Source organism: Palaemon carinicauda, chromosome 35 (genome assembly GCF_036898095.1).
Source record: "Palaemon carinicauda isolate YSFRI2023 chromosome 35, ASM3689809v2, whole genome shotgun sequence".
In the NCBI taxonomy this organism is placed as follows: domain Eukaryota; kingdom Metazoa; phylum Arthropoda; class Malacostraca; order Decapoda; family Palaemonidae; genus Palaemon; species Palaemon carinicauda.
This window is the reverse complement of record NC_090759.1, coordinates 14,782,503-14,809,481: the sequence shown is the minus strand read 5'-3', so window position 1 is coordinate 14,809,481 and position 26,979 is coordinate 14,782,503. Positions and strand designations below refer to the sequence as shown.

At 47.0% G+C, this 26,979-nt stretch overlaps 1 protein-coding gene across 1 annotated transcript in view; it reads right to left on the bottom strand.

The window, feature by feature from the left end:
* p47 (NSFL1 cofactor p47) overlaps positions 1–26,979 on the bottom strand; it is a 191,748-nt gene that overhangs the window by 77,163 nt on the left and 87,606 nt on the right. Inside the window, exon 4 of the mRNA XM_068358767.1 lies at positions 12,119–12,222. Coding sequence (XP_068214868.1) covers positions 12,119–12,222 — 104 coding nt within the window. The remainder of the gene's footprint in view (positions 1–12,118; positions 12,223–26,979) is intronic.

Sequence of the window (26,979 nt, the reverse complement as noted above, 5' to 3'; positions counted from 1 at the left end):
ATCGCCGGGACCAAGAACCCCTCGAACCTCGGGTCTGCAGTGGCCGGGTTCTGTGTTTTGGCCACAAATTCAGGCAGAAACTTAAAGTACAGGTCCTTCCACTCTTTCGAGTGCGAGACCTCGAATGACAAGCAGTGGAGCTCACTCACGCGTTTGGCTGAGGCCAGAGCTAGCAAGAACACTGTCTTGAGGGTGAGGTCTTTATCTAGGATATCCCTGAGGGGCTCGAAGGGAGGCCTTGTCAAAACCTTGAGAACCTTGGCCACGTCCCACTGCGGGACCTGAGAGGCGCGGGGGGAACAAGACTGCTCGAAACTTATGATGAGCATGAAAATCTGGCAAGAGGCCCCCAGGTCGATACCTCTGAGTTGAAAGACCTGCCGCAGGGCCGCTCGGACCCCCTTGATAGCTGGAATGGACACCCCCAGGTCGTCCTTCAGGTGGACCAGGAAGCCTGCAATCTTGTGGACTGATGCATCCAGAGGTCTCAGATTCTGCGTGGCACACCACTTCACAAACGTGGCCCACTTGGCCTGGTACACCACGATCGAGGACTTCCGAAGATACCCTGACATCCTTGAAGCTGTCATCTCCGAGTATCCTTCTTTCCTTAATAGACGCTCGATAACCTCCACGCATGTAGCTGGAGGCACCGAGGGTTTTCGTGAAACCTCCGAAAGTGGGGCTGGTTCAGCAGATCTTCCCTTATTGGTAGGGGCCACGGAGGAAGGGTGGCCAGGTAGATCCGCAAACAACTCCCTCTCCGGCCACCAGGGCGCTACCAAAGTCATCATTGTAGCCCTTGATTGTCTGAGTCTGTTGAGCACCTGCCTGAAAATCCCGAAGGGGGGGAAAACGCATACGCGTTGAGTCCGTCCCAAGAGTGCTAGAAGGCGTCCTCGAACGCTGCTGCCGGGTTTGAACAGAACACAGGGAGCTGCGTGTTGAGCCTTGTGGCGAACAGGTCTATCACCGGTGAGCCCCACAACTGTAGGACCTTCTGGACCACTTGTGGGTGTAGGGACCACTCCGACCCCACTACTTGCCCTGCTCTGCTGAGGCCGTCGGCTAGAACGTTTCTTTTCCCCGGAATGAACCTGGCTGTGAGAATGATGTGTTTCCTCTCGGCCCATTCCAGGATCCGAGCCGTGAGATCGCACAGCTCCCTTGACCTCAAACCTCCTTGTTTCTTTATGTAGGCCACCACGGTGGCGTTGTCGCACATGAGGGCTATTATGTTTCCCTGTAGGCGATGGGCGAATATTGCGAGGGCCTTTTGAACTGCCAGGAGCTCGAGCAGGTTTATGTGGAGGAGCTTCTCCTCTGGGGACCACTTTCCCTCTGCTGTCTCTTCGAGCAGATGGGCTCCCCCCCCCCTCCTTTGACGCGTCCGTGAAGAGCAACATCTCCGGAGGAGCGGACGCAAACGGCACCCCTCGTAGGGTGTTCGCCCTGTCGGACCACCAGAGGAGCATGTTTCTGGTGGCTGGTGTCATCAAGAGTAAGGACTGAGGCGGGTCTCCCGGTGACCAGAGGTCCTTCAGATTCCACTGGACCGACCTCAGCTTGAGCCTCCCCTGAGGAACTAGCTTCTCCAGCGAGACCAGGTGGCCCACGAGTCTCTGCCAATCCTTGGCTCTCATTGGTGCATTTGCTAGGAATGGTCGCATTATATGGTCCAGATTGTCCAGTCTCTCTTGAGAGGGGAATGCCCTTGCTACCTGGGAGTCCAGGACCATCTCTAGGTACGTCATCCTGGTGGTGAGGACTGTTACGATCCTCGTGGGGATCGAATCAGGTTCTTTTGAATTGATTAATGAAATTAGGATTTCTCGACCACTATACCTCTTGAAACAACAGGAAATATAGAAAGAAAACTCGCAAAAGAAAACAATTTTATTTACAACTAGTCAAAGGTCAATGTTTCTTGATTGAGTACTTAGGAAGCACTGAAACTAAACAAAGAAAATCATCTGATGAAACTACACTCCAGCAAATAGGGGAACAGTCAAGATAGTAGACAAATAATACAAAAAGAAAATAATACTCTTCACAGCAGCTCTCGACGGTTGACAGGAACGTAGATATTTCAGGTCTGTGCGTTTCGCGGTTGGTAATGACGGTAGGGGTCAACTCGTTCTGACATCTTGGACAAGGATGGTCACGTCTGCATTCTGGTCCTTACGTCTTCTCTCCTTCCCTGTGCTTGTTCTCCCTCGTTCTCGCTCTCGTCCTCTCTCTCTCGCTCTCTCTCTCTCTCTCTCTTTCTCTCTCCCGTTCTACTTTTCGTACTCTCGTTCTATCTGTCGTACTCTCTCTTCTCTCGTTCTCGTTGAAGTTTATATACCCCTGTATGGGAGGGGTTAACTATGGACAATTCCATATAAGGAAATTTTCTTCTTTCTTCATCTTTATTGGTTTTCCTTAAAACCACGCCTCTTTGATAGCATCTTCGCGAAGGCTGTGCTGGTGCAATCATGATCCATATGGCGCTATAATTGAAGCGAGGCGTGTTTACCTTCCGTTAATTTATATTCTTCGGCGATGACACTGCTCTCCTTGTCCTATGGGTCCTCAGATTGCTACGAACAGACGATCGTTATGCCCAAGGTCTGCTGAACTAGGCACATCTAATAAATATCTTGATCTCCATTAATGACGGTGACAGTTTCCAGTAAACACTAGTGGGACCTCCTCTCTCTCTGCCTCTTAAGAGTAGAAAATTCACATGTTTTAACATTCTTTTCTATATTATTCTATCTACCCATGACAAGGACCAACAGGGACTTCTCTAGATTTATGGTAACCCCCAGTTCTCTGCAGAACTGTAACAGCTTTACCCCCTGCTCCTTTAAGGCTGCCTCTGAGGCTGAAAGCAGAAACCAGTCATCGAGATACCTGATCAGCCTGATGCCCTGCTTGTGTGCCCAGGCTGATACTACGGTGAATACCTTCGTGAACACCTGAGGAGCCGTTGACGGGCCGAAGCAGAGGGTCCTGAACTGTAGAGACTGGGTTCCCCTCTTCACCCGGAGGAACTTCCTGCTGGAGGGGTGTACGGGGACCTGAAAGTAGGCGTCCTTGAGGTCCAGGGACATCATGAAATCCCCTTCCCTCAAGGCTGCCAGTACCGACTTCAGCGTGTCCATCTTGAAGGACGTCTTCTTGATGAACTTGTTTAGGGCCGAGAGGTCGATGACTGGTCTCCACCAGGAAGAGCCTGCTGTAGAACCCCGGGAACGATTCCCGGACGGATTGCAGTGCTCCTTTGTCCAACATGGCCGACACCTCTTCCTGCAAGGCTGCTCTCTTCATGTGATCCTTGGGGACCAGACACTCCGCCCGATGCTCGGGAATCAGCAGGGGAGGCTCTGTCAGGAAGGGAATCCTGTATCCCTCCCCGAGTACTGCCACGGTCTATGGGTCCGCACCTTTGTCTTGCCATGCTTGCCAATAGGATTTGAGGCATCCCCCACCTGTAGCGTGGGAAGGTGTAGGGGGCCTCTCTTCCTATCTCCTTCTGGGGAGACGGTTTGAGCAGCCTCATCTCGAGCCCGAGTATTTTTGTCTACAGGAGGCCTGGGCTGGGGCCTCCTGTCTAGCTGGTGGCGTAGGCGGGTAGGCCCCGTCCACACACGGTCTTCTATGTGGAGGGAGTTTGCTGCTGGCTGCCTAGGCTTAGCCGAGTCTTTCAGTTTCTCCACTCTTTCCATGGTTTCTGCTACCGTCTGTAGGGGGAACAGGGTCTCACCCCACACTGGAGCATTCTTCAGGAATTTGGCCTCACGTTCGGGGAGTCTACGGGGGAGCCTGTTAAGCACCGTATCTCTCCTTCTTAAGATCCAGTTTGCTGTCTGAGTCAAAGACTGGAACGTTAAGAACTTCATGGCTTTGCCCCCAGAACGTATGAGCTCACGCAATAGAGCTTGATTCTCCGGCACCGAGAGATTGTGGGAGAGTTGAAAACCTGCCAAGGTGCATGCCCACCAGTCCAACCAGGAGGCCACATTGATGATGACTTGAGACGTGTCCTCCATCATAGTGGCCTCCGCCTGAGAGAAGACCACTGGGGCAGTAAGGATCCTGTCATCTCCACTGCCTTGGCTCAGAGCCGCGACGGCTTCTTCCAAAGTCCGAGGCCCCGCAGGCAATCCGTCTGGCACATAAAATTTCTTCTGGGTCCTCAGTCCAGGCAGGAGCTTGAAGGACCCTTGGGCCCTGGTGGAGTTCTTGTGCCCCGAGACAAACCGGTCGACGTGGTCCATGCCCAAGGACACGTCAGGAGCCACCGGTAGGGTCAAGGATGGTTTCTGCTGTGCCGGGTTATCCACCATCCTACCCAAACCCAAAAGCCAGGCCTGCTCTGAGGACGGTTTGGGCTCATCTAGCCTGTGGTGGTGCTTTATCAGTGCCAATACTTTCCTGTAAGAGCATACTTCATCAGGCGAACATTCTCCCACATCTACTAAGCCCGCTACCACTTGATCCTACGCTGCGACCAGAAGCTTACTGGCGACAAAGACCTAGTAGCGCACCCAAGCACGCTGACCCCAGGTCGCCTCAGGGCACGTACCCATCCGCCACGGATGGACCCGACAAGGGAAAACGGAGATAGGGGAAACTGCGCAAAATTCTTGGTCGGTTAAGGAGGAGATCCCAGAAACTCCTAAGAACGTAGTTCGAGGTAAGTACTCCGTGTTGGAACAAAATGGAGTTTTTATGATAAAACAAAGTTTTATGAATACTTACCTGGCAGTTATATATATATAGCTTAGTCTCTGACGTCCGGCAGAATTTTTCAAGAATCGCGGCAATCACCGTGTGGTGGTTGTGCGGTTAGGTGGTTAACAACCCTTACAGGGTGGTACTTGGAATCATTCCCGTTTTCTGTTCCTCAGATCATCTTTGCCCGACCTGTCTCCTGAGGGGAGGTGGGTGGGCCTTAAAATATATATATAACTGCCAGGTAAGTATTCATAAAACTTTGTTTTATCATAAAAACTCCATTTTTAAGAAAAGAACTTACCAGGCAGTTATATATATACAGTATAGCTGATTCACACATTTGGAGGAGGGTGACAGACAGTAAACATCGTTGGGAAAACAACAACAAGTTGTAGGAGAAAAACACCTTCATTCCTTACCTGCTAAGGTAGCTGACTTCAAAGGTTCCTGCCTTTTGAGTCGCTTTCCCTTAGGAGTGTCAGCCAGGAGTGGACCTGTCATGCTGAAAACAACTCAATCGAGTCTGTCAAACGGGGTGAGACCAACAACTTGACTAGACTTCAGAACTACCTTGGCCCCTTTTTTTTTAAAACTGCAACCTTACTAAAACTAACCACTTAACCTTGCAGAATAGATATAAGCTATCTAGCTAGACTGAGGGTACTGTACCACAAGTCAAAGTCCTCAGACAACCGTAAAAACACCGACCCAAACACAGGTGTACAAAAGCTAAGGTTAAGGGGAGGTAGTAACTCCTTTGCCTAATACAGAAGCTGTAGCTACGTATGGGCCCAAGGTGTAACACCCTTCATACTCCACTCGTACCTCTCTGAGGTAATGAGAGGCGAACACAGAGTTGCTTCTCCAGAACGTTGCATCCATGATCTGCCTAACTGACATATTTTTACGATATGCCAGCGAAGTAGCAATAACTCTCACTTCGTGAGCCCTTACTTTCAAAAGGCCGAAGTGCTCCTCCTCACACAAGAGGTGAGCTTCTCTTATAGTCTCCCTCAGGAAGAATGACAATGCATTCTTTGAAAGGGGCTTTTGCGGATCTTTCACTGAGCACCATAAGGAATCAGATGTGCCTCTAACATTCTTAGTGTGAGATAAATAAGCTCTAAGGGCTCTAACTGGACAGAGGAGCCTCTCCTGCTCTTGACCCACTAGATTAGTGAGGTTAGGGACCTCAAAAGTCCTCGGCCAGGGTTTTGAAGGATTCTCGTTCTTAGCGAGGAAGTCAATCCTCAAAACACATACCGCTCCATTCTGATTGAAGCCCACTTGTTTCTCAATAGCATGAAGCTCGCTGATCCTTTTAGCTGTGGCCAGAGCCATCAGGAAGAGGGTTTTCTTCGTAGCATCTCTAAGAGAAGCTTGTGAGATGGGTTCGAACTTATTGGTGCATAGGATTTTCAGAACCACATCCAGATTCCAAGCTGGGGGCCTTAACTGAGCCTGCTTAGTTGTCTCAAAGGACTTCACGAGGTCTTGCAAGTCTTTATTCTAAGACAAATCTAAGCTTCTGTGCCTACAGACAGCTGAGAGCATACCCCTATACCCTTTAATCTTGGATACGGCCTGTTTAGCATCCTGTCTGAGGGATAACAAAAAATCCGCTATTTGGCTCACAGAGGTAGTGGTTGAGGAAACTTTGTGCTGCCTACACCAAGCTCTAAAGGTTTCCCACTTAGATTGGTAGACCCTTTGTGAAGACACCCTCCTCGCTCTGGCGATAGCTCTTGCAGCTTGCGCAGAAAAACCTCTCGCTCTGACAAGCTTCTCGATAGTCTGAAGGCAGTCAGTCTTAGAGCGAGGGGATTTTGATGATACCTCTCGAAGTGGGGCTATTTGAGAAGCTTTGGACTTCTGGGAAGGCTTCTTGGAAAGTCCACTAACATGTCCACCACTTCCGTGAATCATTCTCTTGTTGCCAGAATGGAGCTACTAGGATCATTCTTCCTGATTCGAGGAGAGCAATTTCCTGACGACCAGATAGATGATCTTGAACGGGGGGAACGCATATGTGTTCATCCCCGTGCAATCCATCAAAAAGGCGTCTACTGCTATTGCCTCCTCGTCCAGGACTAGGGAGCAGTAGTTGGGGATCCTCTTGTTTTGGTTGGAGGCGAAGAGGTCTATTAAAGGTCTCCCCCATAACTTCCACAGACTCTGACAGACCTGTTGCTTGAGGGTCCATTCTGTGGGAAGAACTTGCCCTTTACTGCTGAGCACGTCTGCTCTTACATTCCCCTGTCCCAGCACGAATCTTGTTAACAGTTCCATCTTATTTTCCTTTGACCATAGAAGGAGCTCCTTTGCTGTTTCGAACAGAGACAGAGAGTGAGTTCCCCCTTGCTTCCTGATGTAAATTAGAGCCGTAGTGTTGTCCGAGTTGACCTCCACTATCCTCCCTGACACTGAGTCTTTGAAGGCCTTTAGTCCTAACAGAATTGCCATCAACTCTTTCCTGTTGATGTGCCATCCGGTCTGACTCTTTTCACAAGAGCCTGAGACCTCCTTGCTTCCTAGTGTTGCTCCCCATCCTGACTCCGAAGCGTCTGAGAACAACACTAGGTCTGGGTTCTTCCTGTACAGGGAGATTCCTTCTCCTAAAATAGCTGGATCCAGCCACCAAATCAGATGATCCTTGACTTCTGCTGGAATGGGGAAGGAAAAGGAGTCTTCCTGAATCTTCCTGTTCCACACCTTTGATAGGAAGTGTTGAAGAGGTCTGAGGTGCAGTCTTCCCAAAGAGAAACTGTTCGAGCGAGGAGAGGGTTCCCAGCATACTCATCCACTCCCTTGCTGAGCACTTCTGTCTCTTCAAGAATTCTCGAATCTTCTCGAGGCACCTGGTCCGCCTCTCTTGGGAGGGAGAAGCCCGAAAATGAACTGAGTTCAGAACCATCCCCAAGTAAAGAATAGTCTGACTCGGCTCGGTCTGAGATTTCTCCCTGTTGATGACGAGACCCAGTTCTTGAGCCATCATGAAAGTCTTCTGTAGGTCCTCCAGACATTTTTCTTTCGACCGCGATCGTATCAACTGGTCGTCCAGATAAAAAGATACTCTTATCCCCTCTTGATGAAGCCACCCTGCCACGTTCGCCATTACTCTGGTGAAGACTTGAGGAGCAGTGCTGAGACTGAAGCAAAGGGCCTTGAACTGGAAGCACTTGCCCTGGATCATCATGAATCTCAGGTATTTCCTTGAAGTCGGATGGATGGGGACGTGAAAATAACCGTCCTGTAAATCACGAGACACCATCCAGTCCCCTGGACGTACTGCTGCCAGCACCGACTGAGTCGTCTCCATGGTAAATTTTGTCTTTTCCACAAAGACGTTCAAAGAGCTGACATCCAGAACGGGTCTCCAGACACCCGAGTTATTGGGTACCAGAAACAGGCGATTGTAGAAACCTGGGGAGGATAGTTCCAGAACTGGTTCTATCGCTCCCTTATTCAGCATCTGGTTGACCAAATCCAGAAGGGCCCTTTGTTTCACTACATCCAAGTACTAAGCCACTAAGGCTAGAGGAGTATTTGAAAGCGGAGGCTTCTTGTATCTTGTATCCCTCCTTGATGACCGAGAGGGACCAGGCGTCCGCCCCTCTTTTCTTCCAAGCCTGCCAAAAAAGTGACAGTCTTGCTCCTATCGTTGTCTGGAGGCTTGCACTTCATTTCTTAGAGCGGGATCTAAATGTCCCTGACAAGGGACTCAGGAAAGAGATGTTCTGAGAGGGGGGCATAAAGGAGCTCAGACTTCTGCGCAACAGTCACTGATCTAGAAGCAAAAGAACATAACAGGGCCCTCTTCTTCAAAACTCCTGCCGAAAAACGGGAAACCAACTCATTAGACCCATCCCTAAGAGCTTTGTCCATGCATGACATGATACTAATAAGGTCTTCTGTTCCCTCCATTTGTTCTGTTTTCCTGGCCAGAGTACCTAGAGACCAGTCCAAAAAACTAAAAACTTCAAAAGCTAAGAAAATCCCTTTGACGAGGTGATCAAGCTCAGACATTGACCACATAACCTTCGCCGAGTTAAGGGCATGCTTTCTAGCAGAGTCCACAATACCAGAGAAGTCACCCTGGGAGGAGGCAGGAACTCCCAGACCCAGAGGTTCTCCAGTCTTGTACCACATGTCCGCCTTCGAAGCAAGTCGAGCTGGTGAAAAAGAGAAGGTGGTCTTAACCGCTTGTCTACGCTCCTTCATCCATTCATCAACTTTAGCGAGAGCCTTCCTAGAAGAGATAGAGAGCTTCATTTTGATGAAGGCCGACTGTTTTTTGGCCTTCTTCCTGCTAAACTGCGATTGAGGAGAACGAGGGGCAGAAGGTTGAAACTCCTCCCCATAAAGCTCAAGGAGGGAGCGAAAGAGAACCTTATAATCCCCAGCCGCGTCTGCAGGCTTGTCTCCATCCTCTGAGACATCCTCAAGATCTTGTCCCAACTCTACTACAGCTTCTCTTCGGGCAGAAGGTTCACCTGAATCCGAAAGAGGCAATTCGTAGGATGCATCCTGTAGGAGAGGGCTGTAAGCATCCTGACACCTAGAACCGCGTGTGTCCTGGCGCCGCATACTGGAATCGTCCTGGGGCCGCGCGCCGGAAGCGTCCTGGCGCCGAGCGCTAGAAGAGTCCTTGAGGCGGTAGGCGGATGCGTCCTGGCGCCGAGAGTAGGAAGCGTCCTTGCGCTGAGAGCTGCAATCGTCCTGGCGACGAGAAGCGGAATTGTCCTGGAGAAGCAGGCTGGAATCGTCCTGGCGCCGCGAGCGAGAGACGGAATCCTCCTGATGTCAAGGATCGCCAGAGTCCTGGAGGCGAGTCGATGAGGAAGAAGCGCGGTACCGCGCCTTTAATGAATCGCGCCGAGGTTCCCTGGGAGAGGAACTCCGTTCCCTCTTAGAGGCCGATTTCTTGACCGGTAAAGAGTCGTCCTTACGTCTGTCTGACTGGGGGGAAGGGCAGCTAAAAGCTGGAACCAAAGAAAAAAGCTGCTCTTGCATAACAGTCCTAAACGACTTAGCGACTGCTGCTGGATCCTGCGGTCCCGAAGGCGATGGCTGTCAAGTAGCGCTGGTAGAAGGAGAAGGATCTCTCGCCGGTCTTTCTTGAATTTCGTCTCTCGGCTTTGGCCTTTTCACTGGAACGGTGTCCAAGTCATCCTCAGAAGGAAAAGGTTCGGGGCTACTTGAACCGGGAGAGTGAGAACGAGTCTGTTCAGTTCGGTTCCACCTCCTCTTGGTTGGTCTCGAAGCCTCATACTGCCATTTGCGTCTGGGAGAGGGGTTCAGGGAAGACACCATCACATCCGACACGCCTTTTCCTTGGCGGTCAAGAGCAGCCTGGGAAAATGCAACAGGACTGTCTGAGGCGACGGCTGACCGAGGATACGTACCTCTCACCCCCTTCCGGTCGTCGACGTACCTTCTCCCTTGGTCCTGGGAGCTTGGTAGAGGTCTAGACCTAGGATAATGACAGGTTCGATCAGTTGCCACCTCCACTGCACTTTCACAAGCACTAATCTCACTCTCACTCTTACCTTTTAAGGCTGAAAGTTGATCTTTAATAGCGTTCAACTCAGCCGCCATCCTGGCGTACCGAGGGTCATCCGCAGATACTGATCCTGTAGAAGGGGCAGGAGTTACTACCTCAGGGTAAGGTTCAACTTCCAAAGAGGAATTAATTGAAGGTTCAATGGAAATATCTAAACTACGCTCACTAGCAGATTTAGATTTAGATCTCGAAGCCCTCCTTACTTTATCTAGCTCTAACTTGCGCACATAGCGCTTCATAGCTAACCAATCTTTCTCACTCAAAATCTCACATTCCTTGCACCTTTTTTCAAGTGCACAATCAAAACCCCTGCAACCCAAACAAACAGTGTGAGGGTCTACCGAAACTTTCGGTAACCTCACCTTGTATTCCTCATTTACACACACACGAAAATGAAGTTTCTCACTCATATTAAACAAATCAATAATAATAGAATAAACACAAACACGATTGCCAAATCCCCAAATCAATGTACAGTGAACCCTCGTTTATTGCGGTAGATAGGTTCCAGTCGCGGCCGCGATAGGTGAAAATCCGCGAAGTAGTGACACCATATTTACCTATTTATTCAACATGTATATTCAGACTTTTAAAACCTTCCCTTGTACGTAGTTCTGTTAACAAACTACCCTTTAATGTACAGAACACTTAATGCATGTACTACAGTACCCTAAACTAAAACAGGCACAAATATTAAAGGTGATTTTATATCATGCATTTCCTAAATACGCTAAAAAGCACGATAAAAAATGGCAACCAATGTTTTGTTTACATTTATCTCTGATCATAATGAAGAAACAAACTGGAGGTAGAGCTTTGCTTATTACCCAGACATATTTCCCATACTTTTCCCTTAGAACTACATCACATCTTCCTACTTTAGATATATATATATATATATATATATACATATATATATATATATATATATATGTATATATATATATATATATATATGTGTGTGTGTGTATATATATATATTTATATGTATACACATATACATACCTACATATATACATAAATACATGCATACATATATATATATATATATTACTGTATATATATGGGTTATGGAAAAAATCCGCGAAGTGGTGAATCCGCGATGGTCGAACCGCGAAGTAGCGAGGGTTCACTGTACTTCACCAAAAATAAGTCCGGTACAGCAACACAGGGAAAGCGAAATGAAAAACTCCAATGGCGGACCAACGATGTTGTCAGTCCAACCGGCAGAGATGATCTGAGGAACAGAAAACGGGAATGATTCCAAGTACCACCCTGTAAGGGTTGTTAACCACCTACCCGCACAACCACCACACGGCGGTTGCCGCGATTTTTGAAAAATTTTGCCGGACGTCAGAGACTAAGCTATATATATATATATATATATAACTGCCAGGTAAGTTCTATTCATAAAATGGTGAATTTCAATCTTGGCCAACTGATCATTTACAATAAATAAAACCATTCATAGGAAGGGGACCCTCAAAGTGTGCTCTATCTGGCATAATATACATGATACTAAAGACCTTAACATTTGGCCTCAGCTCCAATGACTTCTGCCTCTTACTTTCACTTTACATCCAATTCCCTTTGTTTATTTCCACCTAAATGTCTAACTACCTTAACATTACCTTATTCCGGGTTTCACCTCTCATGTAAAAAAATCCTTTGGGTAGACCGTAGGAGAATATAAATAGGAAAAAATACTTATGATAAACCAATATGATATGATTACAACTGATGAAATCAACTAATCTTAATAAACACTGAAAAAAATGCACAAACTTAATTTCTTCCCCCGCAAGAATCTACGAGGAGTTAAAACCTTACCTTGTGTATCATCGGTGGTCTCACCAAGGCGATAACCAGTACCGGAATAAGTTGGTTTGGACTTTTTCCCATCTTTACTTCCCTCAACCACTTCAGCTCCATGCCTGGAATGAGTAAGAATTTTATTAATAACGGTCTTTTAACTTTTCATCATCATCTACACCCATTAAGTATTAACACTCAGGGTGTATCCAATACCTACGCTGTGTAACATATCTCAACTCTTTTCTTCAGCAACACCATACTCTCTGATCATGACCATTGTTTGGTTGTTACCATTGTGGTGAGTAATGAGAACATTTACACTAAATTCTTTTCAGAGATCATCTTAATCTTTATTATTTAACAATTTCTCTTCCCCCATTTCTATTACATCTGCAGCCAACAAGGATAGATGTCTCAGAAGACATTGAAACCGCCAGGCAAGGGAGTTCTTCCTAGAACAGGAATAGCCTCTTTACACTGGTTGTTGAGATTGTCTGGTGGAAAAACTCTCGGTGCTGCAATGTCTACTGGCATGCCAATTTATTTCTTACTCTGCTTGGGTGCAAGATTCTACTTTTCACGATTTATCACGAGCCTCAGGTTGCGACAAAAAGAGTAGTTGGTCACGAACCTGAAGCAACTGCCTTTCGTAAGAGACCATTATCAGCCAGTTATAGAGATAGATACAGTGAACCCTCGTTTATCGCGGTAGATAGGTTCCAGACCCGGCCGCGATAGGTGAAAATCCGCGAAGTAGTGACAGCATATTTACCTATTTATTTAACATGTATATTCAGACTTTTAAAACCTTCCCTTGTACGTAGTACTGTTAACAAACTACCCTTTAATGTACAGAACACTTAATGCATGTACTAACGTACCCTAAACTAAAACAGGCACAAATATTAAGGGCGACTTTATATCATGCGTTTCCTAAACACGCCAAAAAGCACGATAAAAAATGGCAACCAATGTTTTGTTTACGTTTATCTCTGATTATAATGAAGAAACAAACGCATTTACACATCTGTGTACTGTATAGGTTAGTTTCTGCATCGATTATATTGATTATTCAGTACAGTATGTTGATTTGGTTATTACTAATGTTTTACTTAATTTTTCTTAGGACTTCCAAATGAAATGTTTTTCTTTATGACGCCGCCTGAAACGACGGCGTCATAAAGTACGCTCAGTAAACAAACTAAGGAATTTAACGCGCATGATGAAGTGATAAATAATATTACAGTAAAAGCTTTAATAAAATATGTTATTACAAATATTATTTACCGTATCTATATAAAATCATACATACGTAGCAAAGCAGGAAAACAATCTACGAGAGAGAGAGAGAGAGAGAGAGAGAGAGAGAGAGAGTTGTTTTACATACGTAAATGTAAATTTTAAACAAAAAAAAATAGCCCCATTTCATATAAAATAGATTACAAATATTTTATTTTATCATATTACAGTAGTCTGTATAATACTGTAAAGTTCAGTACAGTATGTTGTTGTTAAAGTCGTGGCGATGAAATTCTCACGAAACAAAAACACGCCATTCTCTCTCTCTCTCTCTCTCTCTCTCTCTCTCTCTCCTCTCTCTCTCTCTCTCTCTCTCTCTCTTCGTGTTATACAATACTTACATTTAGACGAAGAAACTAAAATTAGTTTTCTTAGTGTCAATTGAATACGAAACGAAATAATTAGGCTGAGTCTACATCTATTTCAATCATAGCTAAAAATACGGCATCCGATTTCATCAGCAAACCACTATTTTTTGGGAAATATCATTTTATTCTAGAAAATTGCCACTCTTTAAATAGTTAATTGTGCATTAAGAAAGTGTATACTTTTGTTTTTAAATTTCGGGTTTGTTTTAAAAATCGAGTATTGTTGACTTCTTTTTTTTTTTACTTTTGGCTGTGATTAGATCAGCTGTCATCTAGCTGCCGCTCTTGAGTGTGTACGAATACACTAACAAAGTATCATTTATACCATTTCTTAACTTATTCAAACCGTCTACAGTATACAGTTGATATTACATAAGCACCAATGTGTTATAACCTATCAAATTTTTTTGTTTATTACATTTAAACCCCCCTCTCTCTCTCTCTCTCTCTCTCTCTACCTCTCTCTCTCTCTCTCTCTCTCTCTCTCTCTCTCTGTGGGCTACTTTTCACTACCTCCCATTCCTTACCTCTCTCTATCTCTCTAACAAATGATATCTTTGTTGCTCCTCAAAGTTTCATTTATATTGAAAATCAATCATGATTCAATTTTCCTTACTTTCTCCAATCTCGCACCATCGGTCACTTCGCGGTATTTTCGATATTTCTGGAAAATCCGCGATATATGTATATACATGGGTTATGAAAAAAATCCGCGAAGTGGTGAATCCGCGATGGTCGAACCGCGAAGTAGCGAGGGTTCACTGTACCCCAAAAGGCATAACCCGTTTGAGTGGGCCCAAGCTGAGAAATGAGTGAACACAAAAATTCCGTAGGTAATATGATATTTTAATTATAAAATAAATTTTTGAATATACTTACCCGGTGAATATATAATAGCTGCTGCTCAGCAGCTCGACAGAAAACACACACAAAAACTCGCGAGCGATCGCTATGAAGGTTGCGGGTGTGCCCACCAGCGCCAACTATCGGCCATATACCAAACATGCATGTAAACAAGCCTTCAATTCTTCTCGTCCCGCTGCGTCTCTATTGGGGAGGAAGGGAGGGCCTTTAATTTATATATTCACCGGGTAAGTATATTCAAAAATTTATTTTATAATTAAAATATCATTTTTAAATATTTAACTTAGCCGGTGAATATATAATAGCTGATTCACACCCAAGGCGGTGGGTAGAGACCAGAGTTAATTAAGTTTACAGCGTATATGCTTAGAGTTTTTGACAGTTATCAATATAACAAAACCCAAATATATAGGTACCTGGTAAGGAAGTTGACTTAGACGATTACTCTGCCTTGTAAGTCTGTCTTCCTCACGAAGCCCAGCGATCCTCTTAGGATGCTGAAGGACTCACAGGAGCTGAAGTATGAAGGGTTGCAACCCATACCAACAGGACCTCATCTAACCCCTAATCTGGGCGCTCTCAAGAAATGACTTTGACCACCCGCCAAATCAACCAGGATGCGAAAGGCTTCTTAGCCTTCCGTACAACCCAAAAAACAATATTAAAAAACATTTCAAGAGACAGATTAAAAAAGGATATTGGAATTAGGGAATTGTAGTGGTAGAACCCTCACCCACTACTGCACTCGCTGCAACGAATGGACTCAGTGTGTAGCAGTCCTCGTAAAGAGTCTGGACATCTTTTAAGTAAAATGACGCGAACACTGACTTGCTTCTCCAAAAAGTCGCGTCCATGATACTTTGCAGAGATCTATTTTGCTTGAAGGCCACGGAGGTTGCTATAGCTCTAACTTCGTGCGTCTTAACCTTAAGCAAACATCGGTCTTTCTCATTCAAGTGGGAATGAGCTTCTCGTATTAAAAATCTGATAAAATATGACAAAGCATTCTTTGACATAGGCAATGATGGTTTCTTGACTGAGCACCATAATGCCTCAGATTTACCTCGTAATGACTTAGTACGAGCTAAATAGAACTTAAGAGCTCTAACAGGACATAACACTCTTTCCAGTTCGTTGCCTACGATCTCTGATAAGCAAGGAATATCAAAAGATTTAGGCCAAGGACGAGAAGGCAGTTCATTTTTGGCAAGGAAACCAAGTTGAAGAGAACAAGTGGCTTTTTCTGTAGAAAAGCCGATGTTCTTACTGAAGGCATGCAGTTCACTGACTCTTTTAGCCGATGCCAAGCACACTAGGAAAAGTGTCTTGAGAGTGAGATCCTTCAGGGAGGCTGAATGTAATGGCTCAAACCTGTCTGACATGAGGAACCTTAGGACCACGTCTAAGTTCCATCCAGGAGTTGCCAAACGACGTTCCTTAGAGGTTTCAAAAGACTTAAGGAGATCTTGTAGGTCTTTATTGTTGGAAAGATCTAACCCTCTATGCCGAAAGACCGAAGCCAACATGCTCCTGTAGCCCTTGATCGTGGTAGCTGAAAGGGAGCGAACTTTTCTCAGGTGTAAGAGAAAATCAGCGATTTGGGCTACAGAGGTACTGGACGAGGACACAGATGCTGACTTGCACCAGTCTCGAAAGACTTCCCACTTCGACTGGTATACTCTAATGGTAGAAGCTCTCCTCGCTCTTGCAATCGCACTGGCTGCCTCCTTCGAAAAGCCTCGAGCTCTAGATAGTCTTTCGATAGTCTGAAGGCAGTCAGACGAAGAGCGGGGAGGCTTTGGTGTACATTCTTTACGTGGGGCTGACGTAACAGATCTACCCTTAGAGGAAGACTCCTTGGAAAGTCTACCAGCCATCGAAGTACCTCGGTGAACCATTCTCTCGCGGGCCAGAGGGGAGCAACCAACGTCAACCTTGTCCCTTCGTGAGAGGCGAACTTCTGCAGTACCTTGTTGACAATCTTGAATGGTGGGAATGCATATAGGTCCAGATGAGACCAATCTAGAAGAAATGCGTCTATGTGCATTGCTGCTGGGTCTGGGACTGGAGAGCAATAGATTGGAAGTCTCTTGGTCATCGAGGTTGCAAAGAGGTCTATGGTGGGTTGACCCAAAGTCGCCCAAAGACTCTTGCACACGTCCTTGTGGAGGGTCCATTCCGTAGGAATTACCTGACCCCTCCGACTGAGGCAGTCTGCTAAGACGTTCAAGTCGCCCTGGATAAACCTCGTTAACAGGGAGATGCCTCGATCTCTTGACCAAATGAGCAGGTCCCTTACGATCTCGTACAGCATCAGGGAGTGGGTGCCTCCTTGCTTGGAAATGTATGCCAAGGCTGTGGTATTGTCGGAGTTGATCTCTACCACTTTGTTTAGAAGGAGACTCTCGAATTTCATCAAGGCCAGGTGGACTGCCAAAAGCTCCTTGCCGTTGATGTGCATGCTCCTCTGACTTGAGGTCCACAGACCTGAGCATTCCCGACCGTCCAGGGTCGCACCCCAACCCATATCCGACGCGTCTGAGAATAGTACGTGGTTTGGGTTCTGAACTGCTAGGGAAAGTCCCTCTCTCAGACTAATATTGTCGTTCCACCAATTCAGGCATGCCTTTACTGGTTTGGAGACCGGGATTGAGACCGTCTCTAATGTCTTGTCCTTTTTCCAGTGAAAGGCTAGATGGAACTGGAGAGGTCGAAGGTGTAGCCTTCCTAGCGAGACAAATTGCTCCAGGGATGATAGAGTTCCTACTAGACTCATCCAATTCCTGACTGAGCACCGTTCTCTCTTCAACATCAGTTGGACTTTGAGCAGGGCTTGCTCTATTCGGGTGGCAGACGGAAAAGCCCGAAAAACTGGACTGCGAATCTCCATCCCTAAATACAGTATAGTTTGGGATGGAATCAGCTGGGACTTTTCGAGGTTGACCAAAAGTCCCAATTCCTTGGTCAGATCCAATGTCCAATGAAGATCCTGCAGACAGCGATGACTGGACGAGGCTCTGAGAAGCCAGTCGTCCAAGTAAAGGGAGGCTCGGATTCCCGATAAATGGAGGAATTTTGCAACATTCCTCATAAGCCTCGTAAACACGAGAGGAGCAGGACTTAGGCCAAAGCACAGGGCCCGAAACTGGTATACCACATTGTTGAAAACAAACCTCAGAAACGGTTGGGAATCTGGGTGTATGGGGATGTGGAAGTACGCGTCTCTTAGGTCGAGAGAGACCATCCAGTTTCCCTTTCTGACCGCTGCTAAGACTGATTTCGTGGTCTCCATGGTGAACTTTGTCTTCGTAACAAAGACGTTGAGTGCACTGACGTCTAGCACCGGTCTCCAACCTCCTGTCTTCTTCGGTACTAGGAAGAGACGGTTGTAAAACCCCGGTGATTGAAGGTCCGAGACTTTCACCACCGCTCCCTTCTCTAGCAATAGAGACACTTCTAGGTTTAGGGCTTGTCTCTTTGACTCCTCTCGGTACCTGGGAGAGAGGTCGATGGGGGAAGTTGCTAGAGGAGGTTTGCGTACAAATGGAATTTTGTACCCCTCTCTGAGCAACCTCACAGATTGTTGGTCTGCGCCCCTCTTCTCCCAGGCCTGCCAGAAGTTCTTCAATCTGGCTCCTACTGCTGTCTGAGGCTGTGGGCAGTCAGACTCTGCCACGTGAGGACTTGGCTCCTCTCTTCTTTCCTCTCTTTCCCTCGGCACGAGTACTTCCCCTGCTGGGAGCTCTGCCACGAAAGGGCGGAATAAATCTGGATGCCGGAGTGTCTATCCTAGGTCTAGCTGAAAAGGATGTAGAAGGAGTCCCTTTGCGAGCAGAGGACGCCACCAAGTCATGGGTGTCCTTCTGCACGAGTGAAGAAGCTATGTCCTTAACCAATTGTTGCGGGAACAAAAACTTTGATAAGGGAGCAAAGAGCAGTTCAGATCTCTGACAGGGAGTAACTCCTGCCGAAAGAAAAGAGCAAAGGGACTCTCGCTTCTTTAAGACTCCCGACGTAAACGAGGAGGAGAGCTCATTGGAACCATCGCGGATGGCTTTATCCATACAGGACATAATCAGTAAGGAGACATCTCTATCAGCCGATGAGATTTTCCTACTTAAGGCTCCCAAACACCAGTCAAGGAAGTTGAAAACTTCAAAGGCTCTGTAAATGCCTTTCAGCAGATGGTCAAGATCCGAGGAGGACCAACTAATCTTCGAGCGTCTCATGGCTAGGCGGCGGGGAGAGTCTACAAGGCTTGAGAAGTCACCCTGGGCAGAGGCAGGGACTCCCAAGCCGAGAACTTCTCCCGTGGCATACCAGACGCTCGATCTAGACGAGAGTTTAGACGGAGGGAAGGCAAAGGCCGTCTTCCCCAAACTCCTCTTGGTTTCCAACCAGTCGCCTAAAAGCCGTAAAGCTCTCTTGGAAGAGCGAGAGAGCACAAGTTTTGTAAAGGCTGGCATGTTAGCAGGTAAGCCTAGAGCAAACTCAGACGGTGGCGAACGAGGAGCAACAGCGACGAAGTGATCGGGAAACAACTCCTTAAAAATTAATATGACTTTCTTAAAGTCCATTGATGGAGGAACTGTTCTGGGTTCGTCTACATCCGAAGGATGATCATCATGCTGAGGGTCAGCAACGTCCTCATCTGAAGGATCCTCATCTGACAACTGCTGAGTAACAAGCAAAGGGGTTGGCAATGCTTGACACGCAGCGTCCACACGCACTGGTGCATTAGTAGCGGACCAGGACGCAACGTCATGTAACTGCTTAACAGTCTGTGAACTGTCAACAACAACAGGTGCGGGAGGACGCTCGGCGTCCACTCGAGACTGTTTTGACTGCCTAGTCTGAGCAGTCAAAGCAACTCTAGACTGCGGTGGTTGACGCTCAGCGTCAAAACAAGTCAACTCCGCTGGTTGGTGAACGTCCTGAACGTCAACAAGAGCATTAGGAACTGGCCTAACGTCCAAATGCGGCTGAAAGTCAACACGTGACCGCATCGAGTGAGGCTCTACATATCGTGACTGACGTGACTTAGCTACGCTAACGTCAACAGGACGCACAAAGGTTCGTTTGGGCGGCTGAAGGCCAGGATCTCGATGAGATAAACGGCTAGGATCAACGTGAACCTTATCGGCAGAATAGTCTTCCATAAGGGAGGCGAGCTTAGTCTGCATGTCCTGCAGTATAACCCATTTAGGGTCCACGGGAATGGGTGCGGTAAACGACGGGGTTAACATCTGAGACGGCACAATCTTGCCTACACCAAGACTCTCTGAGCCTGTGTAACGTTGTTGCTTAGGCGGCGAGCAGTCATCCGATGACTGCAACGGGTCAGAACTGTCCCAATGACTATATCCAGGACGCTGGACCTGTCCTGAAGGGACCGACTTTTGCTTAAGGGGCCTAGAAACCTTGCTCCACGGTTTCTTATGCGAAAAGCCTTCGGATGACGAGGAGAAAATGGGCTCTCTCGTCTTATGGTAGGGGCGATCTTGGTGAGATACGCCTGATACCATAGAGGGAACGTCTGTTCGCTGATCAAGGCCTCTCGAACCCATAAGTCGTACGACATTACTTCTCCCCTGGGCTTGGGAGCTTGCAAGAGGTCTCGGACTAGGTGAACGACAGGCACGAACAGACGAACCCTCGGTCGCAACACTGTTCACAACACTTTGCGCACTAATCACTTTCCCACTATTTTCCGCTGTGGCACTCTGACACTTAAGCTCTTTAACGTCAGCCATGAGTTGATTACGATCAGTTGCTAACGCTTCAACTCTTTCACCCAAGGCATGAATAGCACGTAACATGTCTTGCATAGATGGTTCCTGAGTGCCAGAAGGGGGGTTAGGTACAACCACTACAGGGGAAGGATTAGGGTCAGGGCCATGTGGAGAGGAAAAATCTACTGACCTAGAGGAACTCCTCCTTACCCTATCTCTCTCTAGCCTACGAGAATACTTATCGTATTCGAGCCAATCGAATTCCGAAAGGCCCACGCATTCCTCACACCGATCTCCTAATTGACAGGTTTTACCCCGACAATTAGAACACACAGTATGTGGGTCGAGAGAGGCCTTTGGAAGACGCCTATTACAGTCCCTAGCATTACACTTACGAAATCTAGGGGCTTGTGAAGCGTCAGCCATTTTGAATTAGTCAAAGAAAGTCCAAAAAACAATCCAAGTCATCAACAATTAAATCTGTCCAATAAAGAGTTCAAGAGTTTAAGTTGAGGAAAAACACCTGCACTGCGAAAGCTCAAACCAAAATGAAGTACTATCAGCGAGTATTGATACGTCTTGTCGTCAAGGTCGACAGAGAAGAATTGGAGGCTTGTTTACATGCATGTGTGGTATCTGGCCGATAGTTGGCGCTGGTGGGCACACCCGCAACCTTCATAGCGATCGCTCGCGAGTTTTTGTGTGTGTTTTCTGTTGAGCCGCTGAGCAGCAGCTATTATATATTCACCGGCTAAGTTAAATATTTAAAATTGTATTTTTCCTAACGATACAAACTTTAGCTATTTATTAGGGGTATTATTTTCAGCAAATCTGAAAGGACGAGCCATTAAACTTTAGCGAGGGTTAACTACTCATTCCCATAGTTAACAGGGGTAGGGGTGGGGGGGGTGATTGCTACCGCTCCTGCTCACACACCTATGATTTAGCTCACTTTGCTTGGAGGTAGGACTTGAGGGGGATAGGGCTGGTGAGTAAGTAAGTTTATATAATTAGCTAAGTTTTACATCACTGGGAAAAATACAAATTATCTACGAATTTGTCATTTGTTCCATAACTGGAATACAAAGTTACGCTATTTATTAGGGGTGACTCGCCCATTAGGAGGGTCCCTACACCTCGCTAAACCTTGCTACACAAGGTACGCGGCCTACGCAAGCTGCGTGTTGATATATTTAGTAGTGTGACTCTCTAGGTAAGAGTTTTTCTGAGTCTTTGTAAGAAAAACTGTTATAACCAGAACTTTCCCAATACCACCTTGCCACGGTATGGGGACACAACAGTATTAACTTAATACTAGGCAAACAAGGAAGCATGGTTTACCTGCAGTGGTTTGAAGTCAGCTTGGGAAGAGAACTCAGGATGCTGCTTTTCCCAAGAGAGGAGGATGAAGAAAAGAATAAGAGCCAGTCATACCTTTCCATTCATGCAGACCAAAACCAGTAACAGTGCCCTTAACCTTCTGCTACTGTCTAATGAGCTTAAGGTATTATACCAGCTGTTGTGCAGCCACTACAGGCCCGACGGAGAATGTATTGAGCCTCCTGTGGGTCACGTCTTGCAGGTAGTGGGCTGTGACTGTATTTTGACATTTCCACACCCAAGCCTGTAGAACCTGCGTCACTGAGAAGTTTCTCTTGAAGGCCAAGGACGTAGCTACGCCCCTGACATTGTGGGCTCTGGGGCAACAGGAAGGAGGAGGGTCCGAATTCCGGGCATGGTCTATGACCTTGCGAATCCAGGCAGAGATGGTATTGGTGTTTCTCCCTGTGTTGACGAAAAGTGCAGCACACAGGGACGGGCTGTGGCTCTTTTCTTGAGATACAGCCTCAAACTCTTCACTGGGCAGAGTAAGAGATGAACAGGGTCATCTAGTACAGAGCTGAGACTAAAAATCCGGAAAGAGTCAAATCAGGGATCCGCCACTCCCGGATTCATGTCGTATGAGAGACCATGAAGTTCACCGACTCGTTTGGCGGAAGCTAAAGCTACTAGGAACACCGTCTTCCAAGTCAGGTGGCAACTTGTTGCCTGGCGTAACGGATTATAGGGTGGTCTCTTTAGAGACCTGAGAACTTGAACCATGTTCCACAGGGGATGTCTCACTTCAGACTAAGGACAGGTAAGTTAGTAACTCTGTATGAGTAAAGAAAGATCCAGCGATGAGGAAATGTCCATTCCATTCAGTCTAAGGGCGAGGTTTAAGGCTGAGCGATAGCCTTTTACCGCCGAGACTGAAAGGCGCATTTCTTCATGCAATTACACGAGGAAATCCACTATAGCTAAAATAGTGGCACTAAGAGGAGAGATACCCCTTCCATGACACCAACCACAGAAGACTTTCCACTTTGCTTAGTAGATTGCTGCTGATGATTTCCACAGGTATCCAGACATCCTGCTCGCAACTTTTTGTGAAAATCCTCTCTGAGTGAGGAGATGCTGGATAGTTTTTAGGCGTGAAGTCATAGCGAAGCTACGGTTTTATGGAAGATGTTGGCATGTGGTTGTCTGAATAGATCGTGTCGTGGAGGGAGTTCTCTTGGAGACTCTGTCAGTGGTTGCAGGTCTGGAAAACACTCCACATGATGCCATAGCAGAGCTACGAGTCATTGAAAGAATGACTGATGTTCTGGCATTGTTGAGTAGCCTCCTCATCAAACAGAACGGGAAAAAAAGCATAGACGATGTTGTTCCACCGTTGTTGAATTGCATCTCGTCACAGAGCCTTGTGTTCTGGGACTGGGGAGTAGTACAATGGGAGTCTGAAGTTTAGGGCCATTGTGGAGAGATCCACAGTCGGAGAACCCCACAAAGTCAGGACTTTGTTGGCTACTAGATAATCCAAAGCTCACTATCTGAGATGCTCTGCTCAGGTTGTCAGCGAGCACATACCTTTTGCCTGGAATGAAGCGTGCCGATAGTGGTATCAAGTAAATCTCGGCCCATCTCAGTATCTCTACTGCTAGATGGGATAGGGGCTGCGAAAAAGTACCTCCTTGTTTATTGATGTAAGACAATACTGTGGTGTTGTCGTTCATCACCACCACTGAGTGGCCCGCCAGGAACTGTTGGAACTGTTGAAGGGCCAGGAAGACGGCCTTCATCTCAAAGAGATTTATGTAGAGGTATTCTTTTGACTCTGACTAGAGGCCTGAGGTTGTGTGGTGCAGCACGTGGGCCCCCACCCTTTTTTCTGAAGCTTTTGAGAAGTGCAAATCTAGGGGGAGGACAAGAAGATCCACTCCCTTTCGTAGATTCTCATCTGACACCCACCATTCGAGATCCGTCCATTCTGCTGGTCACATGGGGATAAGGATGTCTGGGGAGTTGAAGACCTGATTCCACCTGGACTGAGTCGCCACTGGAGAGATAAAATCCTGAGGCGACTGTTGGGAACTAGACGGGCTAGAAATGAAAGGTGTCCAAGGAAACGTAGCCATGTCTGGGCTGGAAGTTCTAGTGAGAAATGGTCTTGGGACCTTTCTCAGCCTCACTATCCTATCGTACGTTGGGAAAGCTTTGTGGACATTGGTGTCTATTATCATGTCTAGGTATACCAGTCTCCAAGTAGGAAGCAGGGAGGACTTCTCAAGGTTTACCATGATCCCCAGATCTTGGCAAAACCTCAGAAGTTTGTATCTGTGTTGAAGAAGGGTTGACACTGAGTACGCTAGGATTAGCCAGTCGTCCAGATAACGTAGGAGATGGATGCCGATCGTAAGTGCCCAAGATGACACTAGGGCGAACACTCTGGTGAAGACTTGAGGTGCTATGGAAAGACCAAAGCACAGCACCTTGAACTGGTATTTCCTGTTGTCTAGCCTGAATCTTAAGTACTTCCTTGAAGACGGGTGGATTAGAATCTGGGAGTACGCGTCCTTTAGGTCCAGTGTGCACATGAAGTCCTGTGGTCTTACCGCTTGTCTAACCGTGTCTTCTGTCTCCAAGCTTAACGGAGTTTGCTTGACAAACTTTGTTCAGATATGAGAGGTCGATGACAGGTTTCCAGCCACCAGACGCCTTTTCAAGAAAGTCGACAGAAGAAGCTTGGAGACCCGTCGACGACCTCCTGGAGAGCTCCAGTCTTCAACAGTGTTTGGACTTCTGCCCGGAGGGCTAGCCCCTTTGCTGGTCCCATCGCAAAGGAGTCTATTGATACAGGATTCCTGATCAGGGGAGGAAGAGTTGTTGTGAATGGGATACGATACCCTGAACGAATTCCGGAGTCTGTCCAGGGTTCGCCACAGAGTTGCTTCCACATGTCCCAGCAATATTGCAGGCATCCCCCCACTGGTGGACAAGCAGGGGGAGTACCTATCTTGGCATTTGCGGCTTTGGCCGCTCCCTCTACGATGTTTTCCTCCCCTGGAGGACTTTGTGCTTTTCCTGTCCTTGGTTGCAAAGGGCTTTTTAAACACTGGTGACTTCACTGCAGTCTTGTTTGTCGAGGTCTTGGCTGGAAGAGACTGCTGAGTAGCTGGTGGTTTATAGGGTTTGGATGTCAAAGCCCTATGGAGGAGGGAGTCCTGGTGAGACTTCCTCCATCTCTCAGCAGGAGGGAGTCCTGGTGAGACTTCCTCCATCTCTCAGCAGGAGAGAGTCCTGGTGAGACTTCCTCCATCTCTCAGCAGGAGGGAGATTTCCTCCTTCTCTCAGCAGCATGTTCCACGTCTTTTGGCTCGAAAAGAGAGGATCCCTCTAGAGAGGTGTTCTTAAGCCTAGCGATCTCGGCATTCGGGACCTGCTGATGGAATCTCTCAGACACCACCTCTCAACGTTTCAGGATGGAGTTCGCCATAAGTTCGAGACTTGATGGGTGAGAAACTCAATGATTCCAGTACCTGAGAGAAGTTAAGTTTCCATAGCTTTCCTGGTACGCTCCTTTGAAAAATCCTCGGTCCGTACCAGGATTCCCAGGGTCCCCAACCAAAGATCAAGCCACAAAGTAGCCTGCATAGCATACTTTGTGACCATTTCCTGGTTGAGGATCTACGATGCCGAGAAAGAGACCTGAAGGCTGGAGAGCCTCTCAAGAGAGACCTCCTTGGTAAGCTCTTCCAGAGAGTGGTGGAGTGAAAGAGCTGGACGATGGTCATCCAAGACCTCGAAGTACCTACTCTGCTGGATGCGAGGAGGTGGGAGGAGCTTGGCGGTAGACCCTGAATGTTGAGAGGAGGAGAAATTGGAGTTCTGTTGGGCGATCTTTGCCCGGGAACTCTTTAGCCCTTGGTTCCAGGGCAAGGCTGCACTGTCATTGAGGGATTCCGAGTGCCGAAGACACGATCTAAGACCATGTCTTTGCCCTCTCGTGGGGGTATCTCCGAGTCGGTAAACCTGTTGAGTACCCTGATGAGAGCCAGGACTTGCCAGAAGCCATGCTCTGACTCTTTCTGCTCCCCCTCTGAAGTAGGACTGGCAGCGAAGTCTCTTTCTTCCACCCCAGAGAGCTCATCTCTGAGTGGTTTGTAAACATCCCTAGAGTGACTGGTGGATCCTGCAGGCCTGGTGGTCCTTGAAGAGGGCGTTGGCAGAATTTTAAGTCCTTTGATTCCTTCCGGGGAAGGAGATAGAACTCTAACATCGAGCAGGAGCTTCGGAGGGAGGTAGGGAAGTGGAAGAAGCAGCCTTGGGTTTTTTCCATTTCGAAGAAACCTTCGAAGGAGAAACATCCCGCTGAGACTTCTTCTTCCGCCGGCACCCAAACCTTTCCTACTGAGAGGCAGACCACTCCCGACACTAACTTCACTTATTTTCACTATCACACCGTTGACCTCTGCAGGCGGGACAAAGGGTGTGGTGATCAGTGACCAAAGCAAACATGAACGTACCGCAGGGCCGCCCTTCAAGTCCAGGGCAGGTACACATAGTCGGTAAAAGTCAACACAAACACACTCTGCTAAAGAGAAAGCACAAACAAAAAGCACTAACGGCAGTCCAAAATATTGGCGAGGATGAACAGCGGTAACGACCGTTCACCACCCAAGCCAAAAGCAAAGTGAGCTAAATCACAGGTGTGTGAGCGGGAGCGATAGCAAGCTACCCCCCCTACCCCCACTAACTAGCGGAATGGGTAGTTAACCCTCGCTAAATTTTAATGGCTCATCCTTTCAGCTTCGCCGTAAATGGCGTAGGATTGTATTCCAGTTATTATTATTATTACTAGCCAAGCTACAACCCTAGTTGGAAAAGCAAGATGCTATAAGCCCAGGGACTCCAACAGGGAAAAATAGCCCAGTGAGGAAAGGAAATAAGGAAATAAATAAATGAAGAGAACAAATTAACAATAAATCATTCTAAAATAAGAAACAACGTCAAAACAGACATGTCATATAATAAACTATCAACATCATCAAAAACAAATGTCATAAATAAACTATAAAAAGACTATGTCCGCCTGGTCAACAAAAAAGCATTTGCTCCAACTTTGAACTTTTGAAGTTCTACTGATTCAACCACCCGATTAGGAAGATCATTCCACAACTTGGTCATAGCTGGAATAAAACTTCTAGAGTATTGCGTAGTATTGAGCCTCGTGATGGAGAAGGCCTGGCTATTAGAATAACTGCCTGCCTAGTATTACGAACAGGATAGAATT